Raw genomic sequence first — 27,187 nt, 5'->3', positions numbered from 1 at the left:
AATTTTATGGCAGGTGTGAAGATCCCGGAACTTGTGTGGCCACTGGAAGTCAGAGATGACTGCCAAAACCTACATGTCCCATGGCTACGCCCCTAGTTGCATTCTGACTAACACACAACTAAGATGTTTCTATTGTATACAATAACAATCTTTATTCCCCGAGTCACTGTTAAAAATCAGCACAAAGGCAGTATTTCAAGACATCACTTATATGACGAAGCAATGAAAGCTTTCCTAACGTTGGCAATGAATGCGGAAAAGTTGCTGGTTTCTCTCACTTTGAGCTGCAGTTCTTCTGTGCAGTCCAAGGGAGGAGAAGAGGAGACCACTAGGAAGAAACAAACGGAGGGGGGAAAACTGGTCATACTTTGAAAAGGAGGCATTTCACAGCACAATCCGATGCATGTACAGCTATCTGGTGGTTCTCCCTCCTAACTCAGTGTGCACAGGATGGCACCCTGCACATGGAGACATGCTTCGGCATGGTTTTGAGGTGGCAGCCACTGTAGGCAGCTGTGGCAAGGACAGTCCTGTTGCTGCCTTAAAGACAGGTGTTTTTTATTATTTTATAACCTTTTGTGGCCAAAAGCTTATTTTCAGTCCTATAATGGGGGATCATCAGGCAGATTTTGTAGGGTCTTGTAAGTATGCAGACATGCACTCGCACAACAGCAAAACAAAGAAGGCTGCTATCAGCACTCACTGCTATTGTGAGAGTCAGCGTAGTGTGATGATTAAGAGCAGCGATGTCTAATCTGGAGAACCTGGTTAGATTCCCCACTCTTCCTTCACATGCAGCCAGCTGGGTTCTCAGAGCTCTCAGCCTCACCCACCTCACAGGGTGTCTGTCGCGGGGAGAGGAGGGAAAGTGATTGTAAGCCGCTTTGAGACTCCTTTGGGCAGTGAAAAGCGGGGGGGGGGGGGGGGGAATAAGCTCTTTGCTTCCTTTTTGTGACCATATTAGAATTTTACGTTATTATGTCTCACCCTGTCCTCTTTACAAAGTCTTTGCCCCTGCAACTTCAATAACACACACATTTTATATCTATAAATATATATTTTTAATATTAATGTGCTTGGGACCCCCACTAAAATGCAGTTGACACAGTGGATGCTAGTCCATAAATGCTTATGCTAGAATAAAGAACATTTTGTTTCTATGTTGCCCTGAGATTTCTGTTTATGTTGAGTTGCCACATGAGCGTTATGTCACAAGAGCATCTAGAGTTAATCGTTAGGTTCCTTGGAGAACTGGCGTAAAAATCTTTTGAATAAATTTTGGGTTTGTTTTACTGCAAATGTTCATGGGTGAAAGTCATCTCTGTCCACGAAGGACAGGTTCTCTCCTCTACCTGAAACGCTGCTCTGGGGCTGGGGGAGTCAGAGATCTGCAGTTGGCAAAAATCACTCTCACCATTCAACCCACAGAAATCCTCTGCTATATGAAGCCACTCTGGATTTTTTGCCTATACCCTATCAACCCGCAGGCCCCTGAACCTTAAAAAAAGGCAATGCGGCTTTGTGCTATGATTTATAATAACTCCCCTATGAGGGTCTCGACCATTCCCAGTATTCTGTTAACACAATCCAAGACAAAATCAGTAAGAGAGTTTTGTTAGATGCAAAAAATCCAGAATAGTAGTTCAAGTCAAGGGAGGCAGCAGGTTTTGAGTTGCTTGACACTTTTCTGCAGGCAGATATAAGTCTAGGAAAACACAGCTAGGTAAAAAAGTAAAGCTGGCTTAGGGAGCTACCTCAGACCCTAGAATGCATAGTGAGCAGCCGTGAAATGGCTGAAATGAGAAGAAATCAGAGGTGCTTTGGAACAAAATAGGGCACATAATCAGAGTTGCATTTTATAACACCCCATGAAAGCCTGCAATTAAGAATCCTCTTGAAAAGTCCTGATTTTTTTCAAAACGAATAGACACAAGCAGAAAAATACTGACTTTTTTTTTAAAGCCAGCCCAACCTTAGGCTTGGCTTGGCTTTTCCTGCAGCGTGATTTTAACCATGCTCCAGGAGAAGCTGGCTCTAGGATCTGATGTGGCACAGAACTCAGCTCCTGCTGGCCCAGCTGATCTTCGTTATAGGTGAACATACCCAAATAAATGCCCCCCCCCAAATCAGCTTTATTCGAACTCAGCTAAACTGATAGCCGATCAGATCCTCTGATCTTTATTCCATTTAAATAATAACCCCCCCCCCAAGAAAAAAAGACTGGTAAGGCATTTTTTTGGCCTGGTTTATGCCGAATGCCCCCTAGTAGAAATAATGTGTCGAAGAACCAGGCCAGTGAAAGGCTACAATCCTGTTTATGAAGACCCTGGTGAACCATGTGCTGGAAGAGATTTGTTTAGACCATCCATTCTCAATGCTTTTTGGCCACAGGCCGTTTAGGAGCTGTTCTCAGGTTCCAGGGCCCCCTGCAGTAGTTTGGCCACTTGCACAATGAACAAGGTTAAAAAAAGGCCTAAGCTAAGAGTGAACTAACTATCCTCTATATATCTGGTCTTATTTAAATGCAAGACAGATTTCTAGAACATTCGACCAAGAGAAGCGTGTGTGGTCATTTTTTTCCCTTGAAGCCATTAATTCAAGCACACCCAAAGGAATGGATTATATTATTTTTTTATTTCCCTCGACTAAGATTGAACTTTCTAGCAATTAATGCTGCCATATGTGATAAAAAAGGTATTTCACTGGTTCAGTTACCAGCCCCCCCCCCCATAAATCCTTTGGCCGCACCTCAGATTTTTTCAGCCTGTGACCCCTTTCAAATGTGCCCAGCCCCGCAAGGGGCCATACGCCCCCTCCCCCTTGAGAATGGCAGACTATGCAATGTTCCACCTGGTAATGTCATACATACCTTCATAGTCTCCCTCTTCGTTTAGGGAGAGGGTAAACACATATGGCTTGTCAGGATCTTTGTGGTCAATACAGCGGAATATAAACTGCAAGTGATTAGCTAAGACCAAAACAAAGAAAACTAGAATTCAGGCAGACAGCTCAGTGAATACAATAACTTGGTCTAATAGACCAAGTTGGTCTAACAGACCAAGGCAACAGATGTTTGAGAATCTACCATTCCCCCAAGTCAAACATTTCAACACTTATGGAAACTTCCCTGCCTAGACTCACTGCATATTTTGTCTATAGATAACTTGGCTTATACATCACAGATTAGCATCTCACTATGCACCGGCAGCATTTTAAGTATTTCTGTCTTTCACAGTATGTTGCTTAAACTTTTGTGGCTCATTTCAAAAACTGCACTTGGAAAGATGGAGGGAATGACCTAGATTTCAACAATGTTTCACTCTGGTAGAAGATATTTTCATGTACTTTTGGGGGGCGCAATTTTTTTTTTGTGGGGAGGGTGGGGGAGGAAGCTAGGAAGTCTACTTCTGCACATGCTTCTTTGTTCCTGCTCAACAGAATCCAGGCCCATGTGTTCAGTAATCTGAGCTCCACAAGAAATAAAATGGTTCTCCCCCCTCCCTTAAAAAGGATGTAAGAATAACCCATTTAACTGCACCACGGTCAGCTAAAAGCAATTTAGCTCCACAAGCTGGGGCCCTACAATGAATTGGAGCCCATGGGGAGGGGACACTCTAGAATTCTTGCTCCACAAAATATCCTCATTTAGGAATCACAGCGGCTTGAGCAGGCAGACCCCCCTCCCAGAGAAAGTGATGCTCAGCTGCCCTAAATCAGACACTTCAAGCAGATGGTCTGGAGGCTGGAACCAGCCGGCCCAGCATTCTGATCCAGCCTGTGAGCAATGGGGACCGGGGGGATGGGACAGTTCAAATGTGGACTGGAAGGGCCTATTTTAGTTTATTATTATTATTAGAAATTTATACCACTCTCCCAGAATGGCTCACGGCGGTGTACATACTACAGTTAAAAATTAACAATGAATTAAAACCAACATAATAAATATAAACATGAAACACTGATGATATAGAGCATGATAAAAACATAATTAACCATTTAGTGGCATTTAATAGCAGCCTCCAGCTTATTCAATACCCATACATCTCCAGACCAGATCTGTCTCTATGGGGTTGTTTTGTAGGGGAGGGCTGAAGATTTGTTAAGTCACTGACCCCGACCAAAAGCTTGGTGGAAGGGCTCCACCTTGCAGTCCCTGTGGAACTGCACCAGCTGTGACGGGACCCGGATCTCCTCTGGGAACTCATTCTATCAAGTCGTGTCCAAGGTTTCCCCATTTCCCAAATATCACCTCAGAGAAAGTCCAAACCAAAACTCCTTCCCTCGACAGCGCAGGGAAGATTAAATGAGAGGCCTGGCTTGTGGTCAGCCTGGATTTGCTTTTTTCAGGCACAATCAGTTAAGTATTAGTTTTATTATGTATTGAATACACTCTTATGATGCCTTTCCATCCGATAGGGCTCCCGCACATAACAACAGTTGAACAATTAAAACCAGCGTTCAACATAATAACTGGGCCTTCACCCTCCAGCGGAAGACACTGATAGGGAAGAAGACAAGCAAATTTCCTTGGGGAGGGAATTCCAAAATGTCCATGCTGTAACCAAGAAAGCCCATTCTCCAAGTTGCCACCCATCTAGCCTCAGACTGTGGGGGCAATAAGAGCAGGGACTCTCAAGGTGACCAGAGCAAATGAGTAGCTTCATAGGGGAGAAGACAGTGCTGAAGATATCTTGGTCCCAGGCTATACAAGGGCTTTAAAGGTCAGTACCCACACCTTGCATTGAGTGATATGATCAGACTGAGATTCTGAAGGCATTCGTGAACAAGAGTTTATTTGGGCTTAGGCATTTAGAAAAGTGCCAGAAAAGACTTTCAGGTTCTGATACTAGCTGATGGCGTACAAGGACTTGGGGGTGGGGGGAGAAATACACGAGGATTCAGATTACAGTGAAAAGGGTGTGTGTGTGTGTGTGTGAAATCCCCATTCTATGCCTGCTGCTGGCTTACATTGTCTTCTCTCCTCCGCTCTTATAAGACACCCTGCAGCAATCTAATAATATTGATTAGTTAGATTAGATGTGACTAGGCTTTCCCACCCACCTGTCAGATGACTGAAACCATGAACACCGATAATATTAGGCAATACGCAAGCAGCTCGTACACAAGCTTGTGTCCAGAACATCCAGAGTGGGTGATTCTGGAAATCAACATCCCTCACTAATGTAGTCAGCTGTCACCCCGCCCTTCCAAATCAGGCCCCGGGGGTCAATGGACCGCTGGGAACAGTGTGGGAGAGAAAGGAAACCTGATGAGCACCACTACAGGTGCCTTCCACCTGTGGGAAACATGGCCAGGAGAGTCACTTCAAGGTATCCCCTTCTGCACTGGTGATGGGGCAGATTCACAAAGAAAAAAGTTGCTATTCAAACTTGTTTTTGTTGGAATGGGAGAAATATTAATAAGCGTGTTCACTTACACTAAATATCAATAAGGTATAGACAGATATTACAGGGCGGGGAACTGTTTTAGGTACTACTGAAAACTGGCATTAATCACAGTGAAATTATACAAAAAAAATTAATATATTTATATAATTCTTACCACTGGTTTTCCGTATTTCTAGCCCAGTCCGTTCTTTAAATGTCTTTTCAACCCTGTTAAACCTTTCCATCTTTTCTTCGGTGGCTTTACTTTTAGCTAAGGTTTAAAAGCAAAGAAAACCTTACTGTTTGGAAAACTAACATCCACCCCCCCACACACAAAAAGTATTGGTAAATTTCAAAGAGTGACAGCATGTTTCTCTCAATACACCCCCATCCAAATTTTATAAATTAAGAACTAACCAACGCATGTTTTAAAAATTAACTGAAGAGCTACCATTAAACTTTTATTTTCGAAATGAAGTTTGTTTCTTTGGCTCAAATACCCATCTTGAGCTGTTTTGGGGAGAAAGTTGGGCTAAGCTGGTCTTAATAAAAATTGATCCTCTGCATATGAACATGTCTTTCCTGATATATGTAGTTCCCCCGTTCCTTTTCTCCCCAGCCCCAGTCTCCATTTCCCTTTAATTCCTTCCTCAACTCATTTCCTCTAAAAGCAGCGATTGGGACATGATGGGCAGTGGCCAGCTACTGAAAAATCCAAGACTCATAATTTTTCAGCTGCCTAAAATCAGACGCCAACACCTGGCTCCTCCTCATCCATCTCCTCAGGGGCTGCTCTGCCACCGGCTCACCTTTGGTGCTCTCCAGCGGCTGCCATGGCTGGGGCTCCCCCTCGGCATGGCACTGCGCAGCTGCTGCTGGCAGCGCCCCCCAGTGGGCGATGGGAAGTCAGGGGCGCCAGCGGGAAAGCAAGTGGAGCAGGGGCTCAGGTGGCGGCAACGTCCCTCGGCAAAAGACTACCCCCCCCGGGCCTCAGTAAAATTGTCAAGTGTAGATCGGTCCCCAGTGATAAAAAGATTGGGGACCACTGCATTAGATCATGATCACACAAGCTCCAAATTAATATGGGATCTTTAATTCAAAAGAAACGCTCCTTCTAGGAACACATAGGAAACATTTAACCCTTGATTTAGAAAACAGGTCTTAGGTCTGTCCAACAGCAATAAGGATAGTACAATATGTTCCTCCTAGGTTCCAACAAATATAACAACCTGCCACAGTGTAGGACAAAACACATACCAAAACATACTTGTGCAACATTGCATGTGGCACAGCCAGAAGACTCTTTCCACAAAAGCTGACATGAGGACCATTCATACCCACAGAATTTTTAGAATTAGTATTTGTGTTCCATTTTCCCATTTCAACTCACTTTCCTCTTTCTTGGTCAACTTCTCCTTGAGCTCTTGAATGGTAGCCATTAAGTCTGCATTTTGTTCTTCTCCATCCTTGATGCTAGCAAGCACTTCTGACAGCTTCTCCTGTTTTTCTTCAGTGGATTTGTTCTTTTGGTTCAACTCTGGGCAAACCAAGGAAATTAGGTAGTTTAATGTGAGGCCTACACGCAAGTCTTGTTTGATTCACAAGCAGTCCTAGTGACGTGCAAAGTTACTTGTGCCACTAAAGGCTTTGTTGTAGTAAATGGAAGTTCTGCACAAGCTTCTAGGTACATGTGAGCTTCAAGGGAGGGAAAGTACTGGTTTAACAAATTCACTGCATGCATTTTAATAATAATTTTAATTGAAAAAAGAAGCAGAGCTAAAGGAGGGAATCTGCCTCCCAGAATAAGCCAGGCAGGTGGAGGTAGCAGCACACAAGTGGCCAAGTGAAGGAAGCATAGCTGGAGATCCTGCATATCATGCAAGGCATCAACTATTTCAAGCTTCGAAAAAGAAACATTTGCACCTCCCCATAATGCACACTCTCAACATGGCAAAGCATTATGTAAATGCTTATTACAAGTGGCATCCCAACCACTGAACATCTTATACCTAATTCTGAACTTGTCTCCCCACAAGGAAAGGCAAGAATGAGGCCAGGTGCAGACAGTTCATAATTTTAATAATAATCTGCCTCCCAGAATAAGCCAGGCAGGTGGAGGTAGCAGCACCACAAGTGGCCAAGTGAGGGAAGCATAGCTGGAGATCCTGCCGACACCATGTCAGGCAGGCAGGCCGACAAAAGTAGCAGGGTCGCGGGTAGAGGAGCGGGACACACCATGGATGCCAGGTAGGCAGAGGCAGCAATGTGATCGTATGCATGTGTGTGTGTGGGGGGGAGAGGGATTAGATCTCCTTCTCTCATGGGTCCTGTGTTTGCTCACTATCAAACACAAATGTAACATTCTTAATATCACACCACATACTGCTGCAGTCTTTGGGTGAACGACCTATATTCTAAAGTGTGGTGGAAACATCTGCTGCATTGCAAGGCATTCATTTTAAGGATAAGGACTTCAAAATCAGAAAATTAGACTACTGACTTAAAAAAAAAAAGCCCAAACACAATAAACTAGGCATGACCCAATGAAAGCCAGAATACTTCAAAGTCTGCCTGTTCTCACTAATGCTAGCTAAGTCTTAAATGGTGGCCACTGTTGAAAGAAATCGCTATTTGTAGAGTTCTTATAAGGAATATTTTGCTGAGGTTACTGCAGAAGGAATAATGTTTGTGGTACAGTTGAGACACTTTGGGAAAAGAGTTACCAATTTAGGATATTTTGGTTACAGAACAGGATGACTAGTTGTTGGGTTTTTCTAGCATCCATAAACAGGGTTAAGTTGTAATTAGCTCATTTTAGCTCAGAGCTGATTTAGTGTAGATGCTTCCCATCTAAAGGGGAAGAGCCTGAAGGGGGAAAATTGCCACTCCTTTCTTAGTTAGTATATTGTTAGGTTCATATGATTGTGTGTAGCTCTGGGTTAATACTTTCTCACCCAGTTCTCTCTTTTCCCTATTTAGGAAAGTATTTTCCTTAGTAAACAAACCACGTATCTTGTGCTGCTTTCTGTCCAATGCAGTTCTGCTCTGCTAACTTTTTATTTTCCCAACAGGAGTTCAGCATATGACTAATCCCCTTATGAAACTCCATCTCATGAAACCTGAGGACAATCTGCTTTGTACAATTAGCCATCATAAAATTGAAAGTGCAGACCCTAGGCTTGGGCCAAACATCTTTGTGTTGCATTTTAACTATTGACTCAGACCTGTATATAAACTTAAAAGTCAAGATGCTGGCAGTCTGCTTCCAGAAGAAGAGTTGGTTCTTATATGCCACTTTTCTCTACTCGAAGGGGTCTCAAAGTGGCTTAAATTCACCTTCCCTTTCCTCTCCCCACAACAGACACCCTGTGAGGTTGATGAGGCTGAGAGAGTTCTGGCAGGACTGATCTATGAGAACAGCTCTATCAGTGCTATGGCGAGCCCAAGGTCACCCAGCTAGCTGTATGTGGAGGAGGAGCAGGGAATCAAACCTGGCTCACTAGATTAGAAGTTCATGCTCCTAACCATTACACCAAGCTGGCTCTCTGGAGCCTGTGCATAAGAAAGGCATTTCAGGTCAACGTGCTTTATTTCTCTTGTGTTGTAAGAACAGTTCATGAATTTTAAAAAAAGGACCCATACCATACCATTTGTATATTCCTGAAATCTGTTGATCATCAGATCCCCTTCTTTTAATCTCTTGGACCATTTATCTGTAAAATTAGGGAAAATGTTATCTGGCATTCTAATCTTAATATACTGTAAATATATATGATAGTGTGGATATGAACAGAGGGTGTAATAAACACAATATGAACAGAGGGTGTAATAAACAAGAACAGGCAAACAGCAGCCAAGTCAGGACTTTGTGCACAGGGGAATAAATCAGGTCAGAGGGGGAGACAATAACTGGGCGGCAGCTTTAGGCTGAGGTGTCAGAGTTGCTTGACAGGGTTTGAGAGTTAACACACAGTGAACACCGTATGTTTGCATAGATTATTCTTGTAAGTTTATATTATTTTAGACATTTATACTCATCTGTTCTCCCCAACGGAGACCTACCTGGCTTACACCATCATGATTTATTTATTCGATTTTTAGCCTGCCTCTTTCGAACAACTCGAGGCGTGTTACATCAGCCATAAAGGTAAAGGTAAAGGTATCCCCTGTGCAAGCACCGGGTCATTTCTGACCCTTGGGGTGACGCCCTCTAGCGTTTTCATGGCAGACTCAATACGGGGTGGTTTGCCAGTGCCTTCCCCAGTCATGACCGTTTACCCCCCAGCAAGCTGGGTACTCATTTTACCGACCTCGGAAGGATGGAAGGCTGAGTCAACCTTGAGCCGGCTGCTGGGATTGAACTCCCAGCCTTATGGGCAAGCTTTCAGACGGCTGCCTTACCACTCTGCGCCACAAGAGGCTCTTACATCAGCCATAAAACCCAGTAAAAACCACAACCCCATATCCTCTCTTCTGTTTTATCCTTACAACCTTGAGAGTGGGCTAGGTTGAGAGAGCGTGCTTGAGTCAAGGTCAGATGGATTCAAATTTGGACCTGGCAACGCTTTCAAGACAAGAAAAAGGGGAAGGAGACCACAGGGGAGCCCAGTGGGAACAATTTACAGCTTTCTTTTTCATAATCAGGTCAGCCTTCCTGCACTGCTTCTTGGCAATGGCTTAGGCAAGGGAAGAGATGAAGGATGGTCTTTTAAAGGCAGATGACAGCCTGACATGCTTATTTCTAGGTAGGCAACTATGCTCACCTCATCTGTATGCTTTGTCAAGTAAGAGAATGGGCCTTTTCTATCACCATGCCTCCATGTGGCAGGAAACACCAAGCAGCAATGAGAAGCAAAAGAGATAACAATAAGACTATACAAAATCATGTTACCTGTAAGTTTGCTTATCGATTCCAGCCACTGATCTCTTAGCCCCAACACCTGGTCAATAGATTCACCATAGCAAGTGGTTTTGAACGTAGTCCTGAAATCCTTTATTTCTTTTTCGAGTATTTCCAGCTCATTGTCCTCTTTTGTCTGGGCCATTGTTTTAAAGACAGATCACGGGACAGTCACAAAGGGGACTCCTTCAGCTAGAACAAGGACATGAAAACGTTATGGTGTCTCAGCAAATATAAGAAGTCTGACATTAATGTTGCAACCTTAAAAAAAAGCTACAGAAATCTAAAGATTCAGACTGGAGGCCCTCTGCATAGGATTACAAAAGGCCCACCTGTGCATCAGAATATCTGCTGAGCTGTTCCGTACAAAGCTCAAAATATTAAAAAAAAACACTTTGTATAAGGTCAAGCAGATCTGTTTTCCCTAAGAGAAGGCACCAACTGGTGTACAAGACCAGGCCACATAAAACAGCAAAACTGATCAAGCGGCTACTTAACCAGTTTCACCATTCTGCAGTTTTAGGACAATAACCCCTTTCCGTTTCCCTGGGCAGGGACCGTTGCTTTAGCTTGCCACTCGTTTTTTTTTCCAAAAGAAAAGCTTGATGCAGCATCAAGTAACATGACAGGTTTCTTAAAACGGTCATCTAATGAGGAAACCACAGCCTTTTCCTTAAATCTAAGAAACAACAAGCAACAAAGAGTTTCTAAGTCCTTCTAGGCTGCTAATAAATAATAATAATAAATAGTAATAGTAGTAGTAGTAGTAATAATAATAATATTGTAGCCCACCCTTCCAACGTTGCTCAGGGCGGGTGACATTTATAAAACATCATCACGTCATACAAATAGGTTAAAAGCATTATTAATGTAAATGCCTCCAACTAAAATCCCCAGACGGGGCTTGCTGGCATCGGGAGCTGGTCTTTCCATCCCTCCCAGCGCTGAGGAAGGCAGTGGGTGCAAACGGGACTCTTTCTTTCCCAACTGGAAAAGGGGTTACAAAATCCACGGAAGGGCTTCTTTGCAGCCCACCCCATGAATAAGGTGGGGAAATCTGGGGCTGCAGCCCCAGAAACGCCCCAACGTTTCCCCTTGACCCCATGAGGCTTCCCTCCGCCCCTGCTCGCGCCCCCCCTCCCCGCCCTCCTCCGAAAACGGCTCCTCACCCGGTCCCTCGCTCAGTTCAAAACGTCCATCGTCTCGCGCCAAAACCCAACAATTCCCTTTCCATTGATGACTCCGCCTGCGAGCCAGCGGGGGTAGCGATTGGTTGGTGTAAGGCGTACGTCAGAGGAGGGGGCGGGAACTCCCTTTGGCAGGGTGTGGAGCATGATGGGAGTTGTAGTCTGACAGGGAGAGGGATTGCATCCCGGAGGCGCTGTGTTTTCCGTTCCAAGTTGGAGTCCGCGAAGTTTATCCAAGGTGTGAGCTTTCGTGCGCATGCGCACTTCTTCAGGCAAGGAAATGGCAATCTCTCGATAAGGAGGGAGTGAATTAGGAGTAAGTAAGCGAACGCTTCCAGCATTTGTCATTATGAATAGGAAAGAGGTGAGGGACAGCGAAAGCAGGTCTCTTCCCGTGGTGAAAGTAGCGAAGGAAAGGCAACTCGAAGTGCTTGTAAATGTTAGGAAGATCCTTCGCAGCGAAAGATGGAATTCACGTCCTTCACGGCCTGGTAAGGGTTAATAAAGTTGTGGGATTTCCACCTTTTCATTTCTAAAATATTGTTCTGAGACGGGGTAAAAGCCGGAATGGGCCCCAACAAACATTACACAAACAAGAGTCTCATATAAAACACTGGGATGCGTTACAAACACTTAGAAACAATACTTTAGAAATGAAAAGGATGGGATCCCACACCTTTATTAACCCTTGTCTGCCCAAAAAACCTCGACAATGCCCGGGAACAGGCTGGAATGAGCATTAAACGAGTACTGTAAAAACAGAGGGATGCATTACAGACACTTGAGAACAATATTTTAGAAATGAAAAGGTGGAAATCCCACACATTCATTTATTTAATTTATATCCCACAATTCATGGGCAACCATGACATGCATTAAAAAAAAAACACATACAACATAGCTCCCCATTAACCTCCCCCCCCATTAAAAAAATTACATCAACTCAGTTCCCCCTCCCACAACCTGTATGGCTACCACTCGGTGCACCAGGGGGATTTCTCCAGTTGACAACCACCAGCAAATGGTTTAAAAAGTGATGGCAGTATCTTCTAGGAAGGGCCCATCCAATCTTCCATGCCCTACCTTAACCATAGACTTGGCGGAAGAGCTCCGTCTTACAGGCCCTGCAGAATGCAGAAAGCTCCCGCAGGGCTCTCAGCTCTCCTGGGAGCTCATTCCACCAGGTTGGGGCCAGTACCGAAAAGGCCCTGGCGAGGCAAACCTCCCTTGGGCCGGGAATGCCCATATGTTGGTACCCGCAGAGAGTAAAGCCCTGCGGGGGTGTAGTAACATGATCTGGGCTGCAACCGGTAACCAATGCAGCTGCCTCAGCGCAGGCTAGATGTGGGCCCTCCAAGATGATCCTGTGAGGACCCCAGTGGCTGCATTTTGCACCAGCTGCAATTTCCAGGTCAGAGACAAGAGCCCCTGTAAAGCGAGTTACAGAAATCAATTCTGGAGGTGGCCATCACATGGACCACCATGGCTAGGTATGGCATTAGTAGCCTTACCAGTCCAAAAAGCCTCCGGAATACACGGAACAGGCTGGAACGGTCATTAAACCAACAGAAGTACCATAAAAACCAGGGGGGTTCATTACAGACACTTGAGAACAATATTTTAGAGATGAAAAAGTGGAACTCTCAGGCCTTTATTAATCTGTTCTGGGCCAAAATGCCTCTGGGACATCCTGAAGCAGACATTAAACAAACAAGAATGCCACAAAAAACACAGGGATGAATTACAGACACTGGAGAACAATATTTAGAAAAGAAAAAGTGGAACTGTCACACCTTTATTAGGCCTTTCCAGGCAAAAAAAGCCTCTTGAACACACGGAACAGGGTGGGACGGACATTAAACAAACAAGGGTAATGTAAAAAAACGGTGGGATGCATTACATCACTCGAGAACAATAAAAATGGCACCCTTTTATTAGCCTGTTCTGGGCCAAAATGCCTCTGGAACACCCCAGAACAGGCCTTAAACAAACAAGTACCACAAAAATCTGTGAGATGCATTACAGACACTTAAGGACAAAATTTTAGAAAAGAAAAAGTGGGACTCTCACCCTTTTATTAACCCATTCCAGGGTTAAACAAACAAGAGTACCATGCAAAACAGGGGAACGCATAACAGACCTTCAAGAACAATATTTTAGAAATGAAAAAGTGGCATTCCCACACCTTTATTAACCCGTTTTTGACCAAAATGCCTCTGGAACATCCAGAAACAGGCTGGAACAGGCATCAAACAAATAATAGTCCCTCAAAAATGTTTTATGGGATGTTTTTCTAGATGAAATATCTTGTGAGCCGCCGCAAGCCCGCTGTGCTGGGAGCGACAGGATAGAAGTATAATAAATAAATAATTAATAAATAATAATAAATAAATAAAAAGCAGTGGGACATATTTAAGGCATGTCAGAATAATCTTTTGGAACTCCCAACGTGGAACTATTGTGCACATTAACCTAAAATAACTCCAGAACACCCCAGAATAGACCAGAAAGAGCATTAAGCAAACCATGGTACCTCAAAAATCTGTGGGATGCATTGAAAGCACTCTAGAATGATAGTACGGAAATCAAAACTCAGAAATATTGTGTGCACAGATTAACCTTTTTCAGGCAAAAATGCCTCCAAGATGGGGGGAAGAGAAGGAAGTATTCCACAGAAGTAGCTGCATTCCAAATGAAACAGAGGTTTCTGGAGAGGTGCTGGACAGTTGTCGCTCGTGACAGGACAAACCCTGGGCCAACTGGAGGCTTCAGATTCACCCTTACCCACTTTTATTTATTTATCTACTTATCTATTTATCTAACTTTATGTAAAGCAGTGGTTCTCAACCTTCCTAATGCCACGGACCTTTAATACAGTTCCTCATGTTGTGGTGACCCCCAACCGTAAAATTATGCAAGTGTTCTTTCCCAGAAATCAAACTGAAACTGACCAATGGCGTGAAGATCCATTGTTCATGATGGTATAGAAATGTTTTTTTTTTCTGGGTTTCTCAGTTCAGTTCTGCCTCTTGTCCTGCCGAGCTGTGCTGCCACCTGGAGCGACTGGCAGGTTACTGCGCTGCGCTGGAGGCACTGCTGGAGAGGTGTGCGGGCGCCTGCAGGAGGAGCAGCAACAGTGGCAGTGCCCCCCCCTCCGGCCAAGCTGCTCGCCCTGCCGCAACCCCTGTGAAAGGGTTGTTCGATCCCCAAAGGGGTCCCGACCCCCAGGTTGAGAACCACGGATGTAAAGCAAAAAAATTGACTTCTGCTGTTGGTTCAGCTTTATCCTTAGCTATTTACCATATATACTCGAGTATAAGCCGAGGGGGGCTTTTTCAGTGTAAAAAATGTGCTGGAAAAACTCAGCTTGTCCTTGAGTATATACGGTAGGTTATGTTACACTGATATAAATAGGAGAACTGAACAAGGTGTTTCCATCTGAGCTGCAGTGGGCCTCTCTGCACTCTTCCCATCTGTGCTCGAGTGGACTGAAAACTCAGACACTGGTATGGAGGGGGGATTTGCTTGAACCGTCAGCACGACCCTTGTGCCTTCTAGGCTGCATGTTTTGGATGGAGGTTTGCTTCTTATGTGCAACTCTGATGTGTGATCTCTAAATGAATCAACAAATCAACAAATGGTGGGTGGTTAGGTAGGTAGGTTGGTGAGTCTTGCTTAATAATTTTAATCCCTGTACACATTTTAGGAGATGAGCTAACAAAACATAACAGCTCGGCTGCCACCTGCCGCCGGTGGGCACTAAAGTCCGTATTCTTCCTTAGTGGGAAAATCCAGCTAAGTACCAGGCAGAGGCTGTGCAGATAAAACTCTTCGTTGTCTGGCAAAGGCAGGCACAAGATGGAAAACGGTGGTTTTACAGATAGGCGTTTACTAGACCATCAGATGTACTTATTGTATTAAATTCGGCTTTAAACAGAAAGAAAGGAAGTATTTTATTGTCCTATAAACCAACTTTTCTCGGGTTATTTAATGCCATCTAGTGGTTGCTATAAGTATCCATGACTGTAGCAACGAATATCTGACAAAGTGAGCTTTGATTTACGAAATCTTATACTCTGGCAATGTAGTTAGTCTTTAAGCTGGTCATGAATTTCATTCTACCAGCTCAGAACACCTATGGCTATAGTAACAGCTTCGATAGCATTCATTGACATTCAGGCCATCACACATTTTTCTATAGAATAAGTGCCTGCACATGGGACCTACCTACTATTTGTGCACATTTCTTTTTACAAGAGTTCCTTTCTCAAAACACTTGCCTATTTATCATTTGTCTAACGGCCAGGAAATGAACAGCATCGACCACACACAATGGATTGCTATCCAGTATCTCACGTTTCTTTCTCAAAAGGAAAACTCAGCATGTGTCGAAAGGCACAAAGCAGCGACTTGCAAGGCGGGTCAGCCCCACTGGGTTGGGTTGAAGAATGCTGAACCCAGAGATCAATTAGGTGGCTTGAAAGGAAAGGTGAGGGCCAGGCAGTGGGTCTGGAGGCCGCAGTGGGGACCCACCAAACACAGAAAGAGAGGCAATGTACCTTCCACATAGGAAAGTTGAAAGTGTCATTAGGAGATGCTTCTTTCCACTTGCATCAAGCCCTGTCCTCTTATTTATAATTGGATTCAGATCTTGCAATAGGCACGAACCGATGGGCTTCCTGCTTCCCAATGCTAGTGAAATCAACATGGTTTTAATCATTTGGGCCAGTTTGGAGTCATGGTGAGAGCATTGGACTTTAAATGGTGTTGACCAGTGGTCCCCAACCTTTTTATCACCGGGGACCCCTCACCGGGGACCACTCAACGCCTTTTACTGAGGCCTGGTGGGGGGGGGGTAGTTTACTCCTCTACTCTCAACCACTGCCCTATCGCTCTCTGATCGCTATGGTAATGTTTAAACATCCCTTCAAAATAAGATACAGACATGCCACAACAATGAACATAAGGAACATTTTATTTTCATGGAAATTTTAACTCATGACAATGACAAATCAGTGGGAACCCTCTTGTTTCTCTGCAACTAGATAGTCCCATCTGGGAGTGATGGGAGACAATGACACCCGAAGTGTGTTGTAAAGGGCCGGGGGGGGTGAAGTAAAGGGCCGGGGGAGGGAGAAGGCGTCCTTTGGGGCCCACCTCCAATTAGTCGAAGGACCACATGTGGTTCGCGGACCACAGGTTGGGGATCACTAGTGTTGACTATCCAGCTCTGTCTTGCTTTTAAGATTCAACCTACAAATGCATCAGGACATCTGTCCGTAGGGGGCCAGGATGAAGCTGGCAACCTGCAGGAAACACCCACTCTGGTGGTGCCTTGCCAGGGACATGGTGAGGTTGGTGGAGCTGTGATTGTATCACTTTCAGGGCAACTGGCAGTGATGTCATCAAGGGGCTGGGAATGTGCAAGCATTCGTCCCGAAAGCTAAGGTTTAACCATAGAGTTTTGGCCAAGTGGTAAAGCATCCCCAGATCCACTACAATCCTCTTCCCCACCAGTACTGATGATTACATTCTCTACTCCCATCCTTTTCCTCCACCTAGCTGAACAGGAGCAGGAAGGGGTGGTGAGCAGGATTGCCAGCTCTGGGTCGGGAAATACTTGGAGACATGGATGGAGCTGGAAGTGGGTGGGATTTGGGGCGGGGCGGGGTCTCATTGGAGTGTAACACTATGGAGTCCACCCTCCAACTCAGCCATTTTCTCCTGGGGAACTCATCTCATTAGCATGGAGGTGAGCTGCAATTCCAAGGGATCCCTAGGGACTAGCATCCCTACTGGTGAGAGTCCTGCCCATTACTGATCCCTGTTGTAATATTAGTAATTACAGTGAATTAGCAGAGAGCTCAAAGTTTACAGTGTAGCAGAGGCCATGTCAAGTGTGTGCTGGTAAGAATCAAAATAATAAATGGAGACTCTTTATCTTTGCAAACTCATATGAGACCTTTATTATAAGGAGCTGTATTCTAGACAGAATCTAGTTTTAACTAGGGTGGATGCAAGTATCCATCTCCTGTTCTCATGAAGCACAGTCCCAAGATGAAGAAGGTTGGCAAAGAGAGGGCGTTAAACCCAGAAGGAAGGCAGATTCCCCAAGAATAGCAATCTAAATGTCATGACCTTGGGATACACACCCCTGAAGACACCAAAACAGACTCTGGGCTCTTTGCAGAGATTAATTAAAGGTAACTTCCTTGGGAGTCTCAGGGAGCAGCTACAGGAATTTTCCATTACAGAAAAACATTGCTATAGAGCAGGGGTAGTCAACCTGTGGGTCCTCCAGATGTTCATGGACTACAATTTCCATGAGCCCCTGCCCCCTGGAATAGAGTATTCCTGAAACAGATATAGCCTTTCTTACAGAAAGGCAGCGTATTTCAAGTATAATGTGAAAGCATTCTTCAAATGTCTTAACACCCAGACATGAAGAGCCAGACAAGGTTGTTTGCATTCCTTATGCCACTAAACAGTACCAAACATAAAAGATAACTGGAGCTTCAGAGGGCAGAAGGGGTAGGGGAAGGGAAGCTGAGAGAGCCCTGCTGGGAAATACAGGCCCTCTCTGCTAAAGGCAAGTACCATAGAATCATAGAGTTGGAAGGGGCCATACAGGCCATCTAGTCCAACCCCCTGCTCAATGCAGGATTAGCCCTAAGCATCCTAAAGCATCCTACCCGGGTTATGGCTACATGATACATGCATGCCCAAGGGATAGCAGCAGAGCAGGACAAAGTAAGGGGGCTTAGGGTCCTGGCTTGTCTGTCTCTCTGTAGTCCCCCTCTGACGGCTGAGGCTAAGAGACATTTTAAAGTCCTTCGTTTCCAACAATTACGCTGTTATTACCAACCCTTGAAAACCCTGCAAGCGTCTCAGCTGCGACTTGACAGCAAAAACAAACAAACTGCAGTGGGCATGCATCACACTCTCTTCTTGACACTGTTCACACGCTTCACACGCTCATCGCATCAACTGCAAAATACTCTCTAGAGTAGCAATTGATCACAGTGTGTGTCAAACCCACCTATTGACAAGAATTAGAAAAGGTGGCCTTTTGCAGGCCCAAGGTAATAGCAGCGTTTTCTTTCCCTGGGAGATAATTTGCTGTAATGTCAAGGTGATTCTGCAGCCAAAGGGCACTACAAGAGTTTCATTTCAACACAAACCACGTTTACACCTGTTTCTGCTTTAAGAAAGGGTAAGCAAGGAGCCCGGTTAATTTATCCTGCATGCAGGGCCCTTAACGTGGCCCTGACCAGAACTGTAGAAGTGCTGATGTTGTGGTAATAGTCTACAGGGGTAGTCAACCTGTGGTCCTCCAGATGTTCATGGACTACAATTCCCATGAGCCCCTGCTGGCAGGGGCTCATGGGAATTGTAGTCCATGAACATCTGGAGGACCACAGGTTGACTACCCCTGGTCTACAAGGTAGAAGTCATGACCAGTGAGAAATTGAAAGGAGAGAGGAGGTTCTTCCCACAGATTATAATGTATTTCAAGGAAGCTATTGCTTGGTTACTACTCCTCCCTTCCATTTTTCTGAATGCCGAGTTTCGTAGCTTTCCTAATCAATGGAGTAAATCCTCATTGAAATGTGACTGCTTGAACGGGGTGGGGTGGAGGGGTATTCATAGAATTCAGAATCCTTTCTGCTCTCGCTCCTCTTCAAGTGGGTGAAAATGTTATTCATTTCAACTATATCTGGTGTTTGCTGCACTGGTATCACAGATTCACTGTTCCTAACAGGACTAAGTAGGCTTCCTCAAACGACATCTGAGATTAATGTCATTGCTATCTTGAACCAAGAACCAAAAACAGAACTCCATGTACCAAAGGTAAGTGAACCGCTAGCACAGCTGCAGAAATCATATGATTTGCTTGCTTTTTTCTCATTGCAAACATTTGCTTAGCAACACCTGACCTCAGCTGTCCCGTAATGTTTACTTTCATATCTCTGTGTACAGTGAACATGGGATTTCCACCCTCCTTTGTTTTACTTCTTTTCAAACTGTGCTCTAGTGACAACTCCCAGGACACTGGATTGAGACTGTAGATGCCAGCGTCACCGTGATTTCAATCCCAGTTTCGTACCCAGAAGGGACATCACGGTGTTGGCAGTGATCAAGGGATTCCCCAAATCTCTATAGTAAAAACCACAGATTTGGGAAAGTATTAGAACTGTGGTTGATATGGAACTGGAGATAAGTTGTAAATCCAGAAGGTCTCCAGGCCCTGTCTGGAGGTTGGCACCCTTCCCCTAGACCTCATGTAGATGGCTTTGCCTGAGATTCTGCCAGTGCAACCAGGGGTTGTCTGGCTGTCCATGGTGTCTGACCAACCCTTGGCTTACCTTCCCCCCCCCCTTTTTTTTTTTGCCAGCACACCAATTTCTTTACAGATAGACACTGCTTTTTTTATGTGGAACACATCTTCTGGTGTGCCTCATCAAACGGAAATGTAGATGGATGTGACATCCATCATCCTGCCCACAAAGCACGCCATAAGATGAGGAGGGCCCAGCTAGTGTCCGTGCTGGCCCCTGGGTGATGGGCAGCTGCTGTGCGACTTGCTGGGGCCGAGGCAGAGACTGCCCTGCCCCCAAGGGGTTTGCAGCAGCCACACTGGCCCCTAGGGGCTGAAGTAGCAGTGGAGGAGCAGGTAAGCAGGATGAGGGGGAAAGTTGTGTGTGTGTGCACGCATGTGTGCACATGTGCACGTTCATTTGCTTGCTTGGAGGAGGGAGGTTGGGAAACCAATAGGTAAAGGGGGAAATGGGAGGGGGGAGTCTCTGTGTGTATTTGTGTTTGAGAGTGAGGGAGGGGAGAGGAAGCAAGGAGGAGGTGGGAAAACCAACAGGTAAGAGAAGAAATGGGGAGACAGCGGGAAGGGAGTGTGTGTGTGTGTTTGCGAGGGAGGAAGGAGGCCCTGACCAAGTCGCTCCAGATCAGGCATGTGCCCCACATACCCTCTGTCGGTCAGATTGTCAGGACAAATTTTTTAGTACATGGGCAAAAAGGCGGATGCTGTCTTTCCCTGCCTTAAATGATGTAGGATCAGTACCGTTGTCTGCCCCTTCCAGGGTTTTTTAGAATCATACAGTTGGAAGAGGCCATTCAGGCCATCTAGTCCAACCCCCTGCTCAATGCAGGATCAGCCCAAAGCATCCTAAAGTATCCAAGAAAAGTGTGTATCCAACCTTTGCTTGAAGACTGCCAGGGTTTCCTTTTCCATTCTCTTTGAAACCAGAGTATTCAGTTATCTTCTTCTTACCCCCGATGTTCAATGCGGGATGAAATATACAATACAAGTTATGAAGATGACAAGACTCTTTCTGGTTTACATGAAAGTCAAAAAGCAGGAAATCAGTGGCCTGTTTTCTGTCCAACTCTGTTTTAGTACTGAAATTCCTTTGTCCATGTGGGAGCTTTAGGAACGTCTATGCTTTTAGAAACACTTTGGTCTGAACAATACAAAGGCACCCTCGACTCTCACAATGGTTTTACAGAATAACAGCTATTTTTAGAAAATTAACCTTATTGTTGCTGGCAGAGCTTAAATATGTAAAAAGAGTCTGAGCACCAAGCTGCTTAAAAGATTAAAATAGGTTTATTAAGAAGAGAAACAAACTTTGTAAAGAAAGAAACCTAACTCTCTTGACTGTTGTTTTGCGTTCATTTTGTCTGTTCTGGAGGCAAGCAGGGAGGAAGTGTGCTCAAAGAAGGAGGAAGTCTTCAAGTGAGCCAATCGGGACACTGGAGGAAACTGAAAAATAACAGGGAGTTCCTTAGATACCCCCTATTGGATATTTGTCATATCTCTTTAAATCATACACACTTCAGTTCTTTCATATTCTAACACTTGTCAAGTATATTTCAGTATTATCCACACTTGCATTGTAACCATCTGTGTACACCCGACTTCTGCCTGCTAGATTTTATGGAAAACAGTACTTGTGGAGTGGACAATTTCTTTAGAAAATGTAAATCATCCCTAACCTGTGCAGGATTTTTATTCTGGAACCGCAGGAAGTGTTTTGATTAGTTACACTTCATCTATTTTCATCCCGACCCAACTTTTCCCCAGAAAGATGTACCGCTTTCTAAGTCAAGTGGTTGGGGCAATGCTACCACTTGTATTTAAAGTTAGGGATGCTTATAAATCAGGTTTGATTTTGTCTGCAGATTCATCTGTTTAATCTGTCCTGTGATCCTGACTTGCTTTGTGCTCCTCTTAATGCTTTTCGGGCTTGCTTTTTATGCTTTACATTGCTGGTTTTAACACAGTTCTTACTGCCAAATTGCAGCGTGATCCTAAGAACACTTTCATGGGAGTAAGACCCTTTGAGTAGGATTCTGAATAGAACTGTTTAGATCTGCATAGTTTTATCAAGTAATGTGTTGGCTGGGGTTTGTGGAGTAGTTTTTTGTTGTTTACCAGTCCACTGTTTTTTTTATCTATTTCTGTAATATCCTTTGAGTCAGGCTGGGTAGGGGTGAATGTTTTAGTTGAGCCTTCAGTCTTTCTCTATAGCTTACACACAGAAGCCTCTCTGTAAAAAGTCATCTCTTTTTCAATTGGGGGTGAACACTTGCAAGGAGAAAACACTATCATCCAGCCAGCAATGAAAACCTGCCCAATTGGCAATTTGAATGTTTTCATTATGCCTCAAGTGTTTGGTGCCTGTGGGCCATGGAGTTCTCATCCCAAACCTTTGAAAGAATGGAGATGATCTAGCTTGCCTGTGTCTTCTTCAAAATAATGAACACTTAATCCTAGAATAATAGAGTTGGAAGGGACCTCATGGGTCATCTAGTCCAACCCCCTGCACTATGCAGGACACTTACATCCCAATCACTCATCTACTGTAACCTGCCACCCCCTTGAACCTTCACAGAATCAGCCTCTCCATCAGATGGCTATCTAGCCTCTGTTTAAAAATTTCCAAAGATGTAGAACCACCACCTCCTGAGGAAGCCTGTTCCACTGAGAAACCGCTCTGTCCGGAACTTCTTCTGGATGTTTAGACGGAATTTCTTTCGAATTGATTTCATCCCATTGGTTCCGGTCCTTCCCTTTGGGGCAAGAGATAACAACTCTGCTCCATCCTCGATATGGCACCCTTTTAAATACTTCAAAATGACTATCAGATCCCCTCTGAGTCGTCTCCTCTCTAGGCTAAACAGACCAGGCTCCCCCAACCTTCATACGTCTTGGTCTCCAAACCCCTCACCATCTTTGTTGCCCTCCTCTGGACAAGCTCCAGTTTGTCTACATCCCTCTTCAACTGGGGTGCCCAAAACTGAACACAGTACTCCAAGTGAGGCCGAACTTAAAGCTGCCTTATATCTGTTTATCAATGTCAGTATTGCGCTGACTGGGCTAGCCCAGGCTAAGCTGATCTCATACAGTCTCAGAAGCTAAGCAGAGTTGGCCCTGGTTAGAACACAGGGATGCTAGTCCCCAGGTGAGACTTGGGGATACTGGAATTATAGGGCATTTCCAGGCAACAGGGATCAGTTGCCCTGGAGAAAATGGCTGCTCTGGAGGGTGGACTCCATATGTTCCACTGAGGTCCCTCCCAGCCTCAAATCCCGCCCACTCATGGCTCCACCCCCAAAGCTTCTGTGGCATCACTTAGTTGGAGCCTCCAGAAATCAGAGGAGGAACAAAAGGGATTCCTTGTGATAGAAAAGTGTTTTAAAATCCGTTAAACCATGCAAAGGGCATAATTGCTTGCAATGAAGAAGAAGAAGAGTTGGTTCTTATATGCCGCTTTTCCCTACCCGAAGGAGGCTCAAAGCGACTTACAGTCACCTCCCCTTTCCTCTCCCCACAACAGACACCCTGTGAGGTGGGTGAGGCTGAGAGAGCCCTGATATCACTGCCCGGTCATGATCAACACTCACAGCAAGCGTTCTTGCCAGACATCACATCACCAGTCAGGATCACGGTAGGCTGAATTGTATAAGCCAGGCCTTCTTAAATCAGGATACTGACATAGATATATGGCAAGTTGGACCTTTACACAGGGCCCAAACAGTAGTGGGGCATTTGTAACAGTCTGGTCAGATGTAAATATGTCCAGGCTGGAAGTGGTGTGCTATGCCAGCAGGGGACAGAGCTGGGCGTGGCCACATTGGCCCTCAAAAGTGCAGGATGCTGGCATGTGAGTTGCAAGCGACGGGTGAGCTCCAAAGTTGCAGAGGAAGGCAGGCCCAGCAATGGTAAGGCAGAGAAGGCCAGCCTTGGATCAGTGGGGAGGAGGAGGGGGAAGGGCCTACCAGGAGTCCTCTCTGCAGATTCAGGGATGGCCACAGAGCTAAGCCCATGGTGGCCAGTGGGTGGTCACATTGCCAGGCTCAGGTGCTGGCAGGAAATACTCAGGTCAGCACAGAGTGAGAGGACTAAGTAGGATGTTGGAAGAAGGGGAAGTGTGGCTTAGGAGGAACCAGGGGGACCCACCTCAAGCAACAGATGCTGGGTACCCGGTCCGAGGCCATCACCGATGAGGGGAAAGATTTGTTTCACCATGATGTAGCATCTACAGCAGGGGTAGTCAATGCCAGCGAATGCTGGCAGGGGCTCCTGGGAATTGTAGTCCACGGACATCTGGAGGGCCACAGTTTGACTACCCCTGAGGAAGACAAACTGACTTAAGTTCCTATTGTTAAGAATGTTTTTTTTACCCATTGTTAAGAATGTTACATATTATAAGAATTATTATTAGATTTATTTCCCGCCACTCCCAAGACCGGCTCGTGGCGGGTTCCAATTGTCCTTAGCTAAAACCCCGATAAAATCCCATTAAAATACAGGATGTAAACAACAATAGCAGCACAGAAACATGGCAGTTAGTTATAACCATGGCGCTTGGTTATAGTGGTTATATTGTACTGTTTTCATGATAGTTCCAGTGTAAACCTCCCTTATCCGCAAGGGAAGGCAGTATATAAATATAATAAAATAAAAAATATTTAAAATCCTCATTTGACCTCCCCAATAACACCCCCTCCCAATGATTTAATAGTAGAAGAGAGGTGATGGGGGGAGTAGGGTGAAGCTACAGTAGATGGGTCATTAGAAATGACTCAGCTCAAACAGTTCTCAGAAGCTGAGCATTAAGAGTTGAGATCACCATGGTCACCCCTTTCATGCCTAGCTTCATCAAACCGGGATTGGTAAACAGGTAAAAAGCTTCCACAAACTCATTTATCTTGGCCAGAGTAAATGTGAACTAGCTGTCTGTGGACAAGGTTTTTTAAGTTCATCTGCTGATATTTTACATTATGTAAATCTACATTGTAGTTTTATACAGTTCCATTAAACACAACTTGTAAATGGTAAGGTAAAGGTATCCCCTGTGCAAGCACTGGGTCATGTCTGACCCTTAGGGTGACGCCCTCCAGAGTTTTCTTGGCAGACTCAATACGGGGTGGTTTGCCAGTGCCTTCCCCAGTCATGACCGTTTACCCCCCAGCAAGCTGGGTACTCATTTTACCGACCTCGGAAGGATGGAAGGCAGAGTCAGCCTTGAGCTGGCTGCTGAGACTGAACTCCCAGCCTCATGGCCAGAGCTTCAGACAACATGTTGGCTGCCTTACCACCCTGTGCCACAAGGGGCTCTTTTTTAAATGGTATAGTCTTCTAAAAAGGGAATGGATTTCATAGTTTAATTAAGAAACGGTTTCTAAGCACTATTTTTTTAAATTGTTTGTTTGGGGTGGTATTCCTGACTGCAATAGATGGGGCTATAACCTATCCTGAAAATTACCGTAATGGATTACAGCTGGATTATTTGTTTGCTCTCTGCATTGGCTTAATGCTGCACTGTATGTTGTTGCTATTTCTTGGATTCAGCTGATCCAATGAACCTTTTTCTTTCCTACCCTGAATGATCCCAAAGCTAACCAACTTAAGCCAACTCCTCCGTTCACTTTCGATATGGCAAAGCCACCCTGCAGCCATTTTACCCTGGCAGTTTATTTTACCCTGGCAGTTAATTAACATTCATCCGGGAATGTTTTGTCTGATTGCACCCCCGTGTGGTAACCGCTGGTATTTATGACCAATGAAGAGGTTGAGGACCACATGTTGACATTCCACATGAGGTTGCCTCCTAAAAAGGCATTTCCATGTTGACTTATTTCCTCCTGCGTAATGCAGCCATTTTCCCATTTTTGTATTAGTGCACATAGACCATCAGGTCATTAGCAAAATGGCTTATGGGGGCAAAGGGGGGATAAAGGTAAAGGTATCCCCTGTGCAAGCACCGGGTCATGTCTGACCCTTGGGGTGACGCCCTCTAGCGTTTTCATGGCAGACTCAATACGGGGTGGTTTGCCAGTGCCTTCCCCAGTCATTACCGTTTACCCCCCAGCAAGCTGGGTACTCATTTTACCAACCTCGAAAGGATGGAAGGCTGAGTCAACCTTGAGCCGGCTGCTGGGATTGAACTCCCAGCCTCATGGGCAAAGCTGTCAGACGGCTGCCTTACCACTCTGCGCCACAAGAGGCTCATAAAGGGGGGATACAGAGGGAAAAAGGGGGGTAAGGGGGGATACAGTAATATACAGGCAAAGAAAGGGAAACCTAAAGGTACAGAATTATGAGTAAAAGGTTTTCATTAAGGGGTAATACCTTTAAATGCCTTAGACAGAAATTTTGTGAGAGTCGCATTTGGTTCAGTGTCTGCTAATAGCTTAGCTATAATCTCCTGCTTCACAGGAGTGCTATTTTTGGATATAATTTGAAATCCACCTGTCGCGGGCAGTGTCGTATTTATTGCTGCACTTTAGGATAAAACTACAGATTCCATTCAGCGTAAGGCTGCCCCTTAAAAAGGCATCCCCATGTTGACTTTTTCCCTCCTGCATAATGTATAAAAATATTTGCCCCATTTTGTGATTTCATCGATTCAAATATTCACATTATACCTTTCTTGCATCAAAGAGGGATCCCAAAATAAGTATAGTGCAGAGACAATTAAAGCCAGCGTAGTAGCATCACAGCCCTCTCATTAACTAAAATTACCGTATATCAAAGACTAAAGCAGAATGGTTTTACGGTGGCTTCCCAAAACTTGCCTTAGTTGGAACAGCATTCCAAAGAGATGGCGCCACTACCCAAATGTTTGTGCTGAGATAGAGTTGCCAGTTCCAATTTTGGAACTTCCTCTATAATACCATAGAGTTCACCCTCCAAACAACCATTTTCACCAGATGATCTGTTTGGAGATAGGTTGGATGTCATTCTGGGAGATCTCCAGGCCTTTCCTGGAGGTTGGCATCCCTAATCAGAGAAAGGATTAGCCAAAAGAGACTGCTTAGGAGATGGGAAATGGTGATGCAGTCAGTTGTGTGTTTACTCCCATCAATTCCATATTGCTTGCCAATGGGATTGGGCATATTTACAGCATTATATTGTTGGCGGAGTTAAAACATGGAAAGAGGACTAAAGTACCGAGTCACTTCAAAAAATAAAACAGCTTTGTTTAGGAGAGAAACAGGCTTTGTATGGAAAGAGGAAAGAGAGACGTAACTGTCTAACTGTTCTGTCGTCTTCATTCCGACTGTTCCAGAGGCAAGCATACAGGAAGTGTGCTCAAACAAACAGGAAGTCTCCAAACGAGCCAATCAGGACATGGGAGGAGACTAGGGAAGTTCCTAATCTAACCAGGCTAAATACATCCATCGCCCCC

The 27,187-nt window shown here is 44.9% G+C and overlaps 1 protein-coding gene across 2 annotated transcripts; it reads right to left on the bottom strand.

Annotated features, from left to right (window-relative positions):
• Positions 1–126: 126 nt before the first annotated feature.
• SPC25 (SPC25 component of NDC80 kinetochore complex) lies at positions 127–11,593 on the bottom strand. 2 transcript variants are annotated; one of them, XM_077319808.1, is made up of 7 exons: positions 11,457–11,593; positions 10,279–10,479; positions 9,035–9,100; positions 6,778–6,924; positions 5,563–5,658; positions 2,870–2,968; positions 127–328 (listed from the first exon to the last, which is right to left on the bottom strand). In XM_077319808.1, exons 2-7 carry the CDS (start codon positions 10,430–10,432, stop codon positions 204–206), a joined length of 687 nt encoding a protein of 228 aa, XP_077175923.1. In that variant the 5' UTR covers positions 10,433–10,479; positions 11,457–11,593; the 3' UTR covers positions 127–203. The 2 variants fall into 2 exon arrangements, with proteins under 2 accessions (XP_077175923.1, XP_077175924.1); XM_077319809.1 differs by lacking the exon at positions 11,457–11,593 and adding an exon at positions 11,080–11,260.
• Positions 11,594–27,187: the final 15,594 nt, after the last annotated feature.

The sequence above is a fragment of the Paroedura picta genome, chromosome 2 (genome assembly GCF_049243985.1).
Source record: "Paroedura picta isolate Pp20150507F chromosome 2, Ppicta_v3.0, whole genome shotgun sequence".
Classification (NCBI taxonomy): domain Eukaryota; kingdom Metazoa; phylum Chordata; class Lepidosauria; order Squamata; family Gekkonidae; genus Paroedura; species Paroedura picta.
This window is presented reverse-complemented; position numbering and strand designations above follow the sequence as displayed.

What these genes read in the sequence shown, in the direction of transcription:
- SPC25 (XM_077319808.1), bottom strand. Translation starts at nt 10,432, where the DNA reads ATGGCCCAGACAAAAGAGGACAATGAGCTGGAAATACTCGAAAAAGAA. An exon ending in ATTTCAGGAATATACAAATG is followed by an intron (nt 6,925 to 9,034) that starts GTATGGTATGGG and finishes TGGTTTGCCCAG; the next exon opens with AGTTGAACCAAAAGAACAAA. An exon ending in GTTGACCAAGAAAGAGGAAA is followed by an intron (nt 5,659 to 6,777) that starts GTGAGTTGAAAT and finishes TTTAAACCTTAG; the next exon opens with CTAAAAGTAAAGCCACCGAA.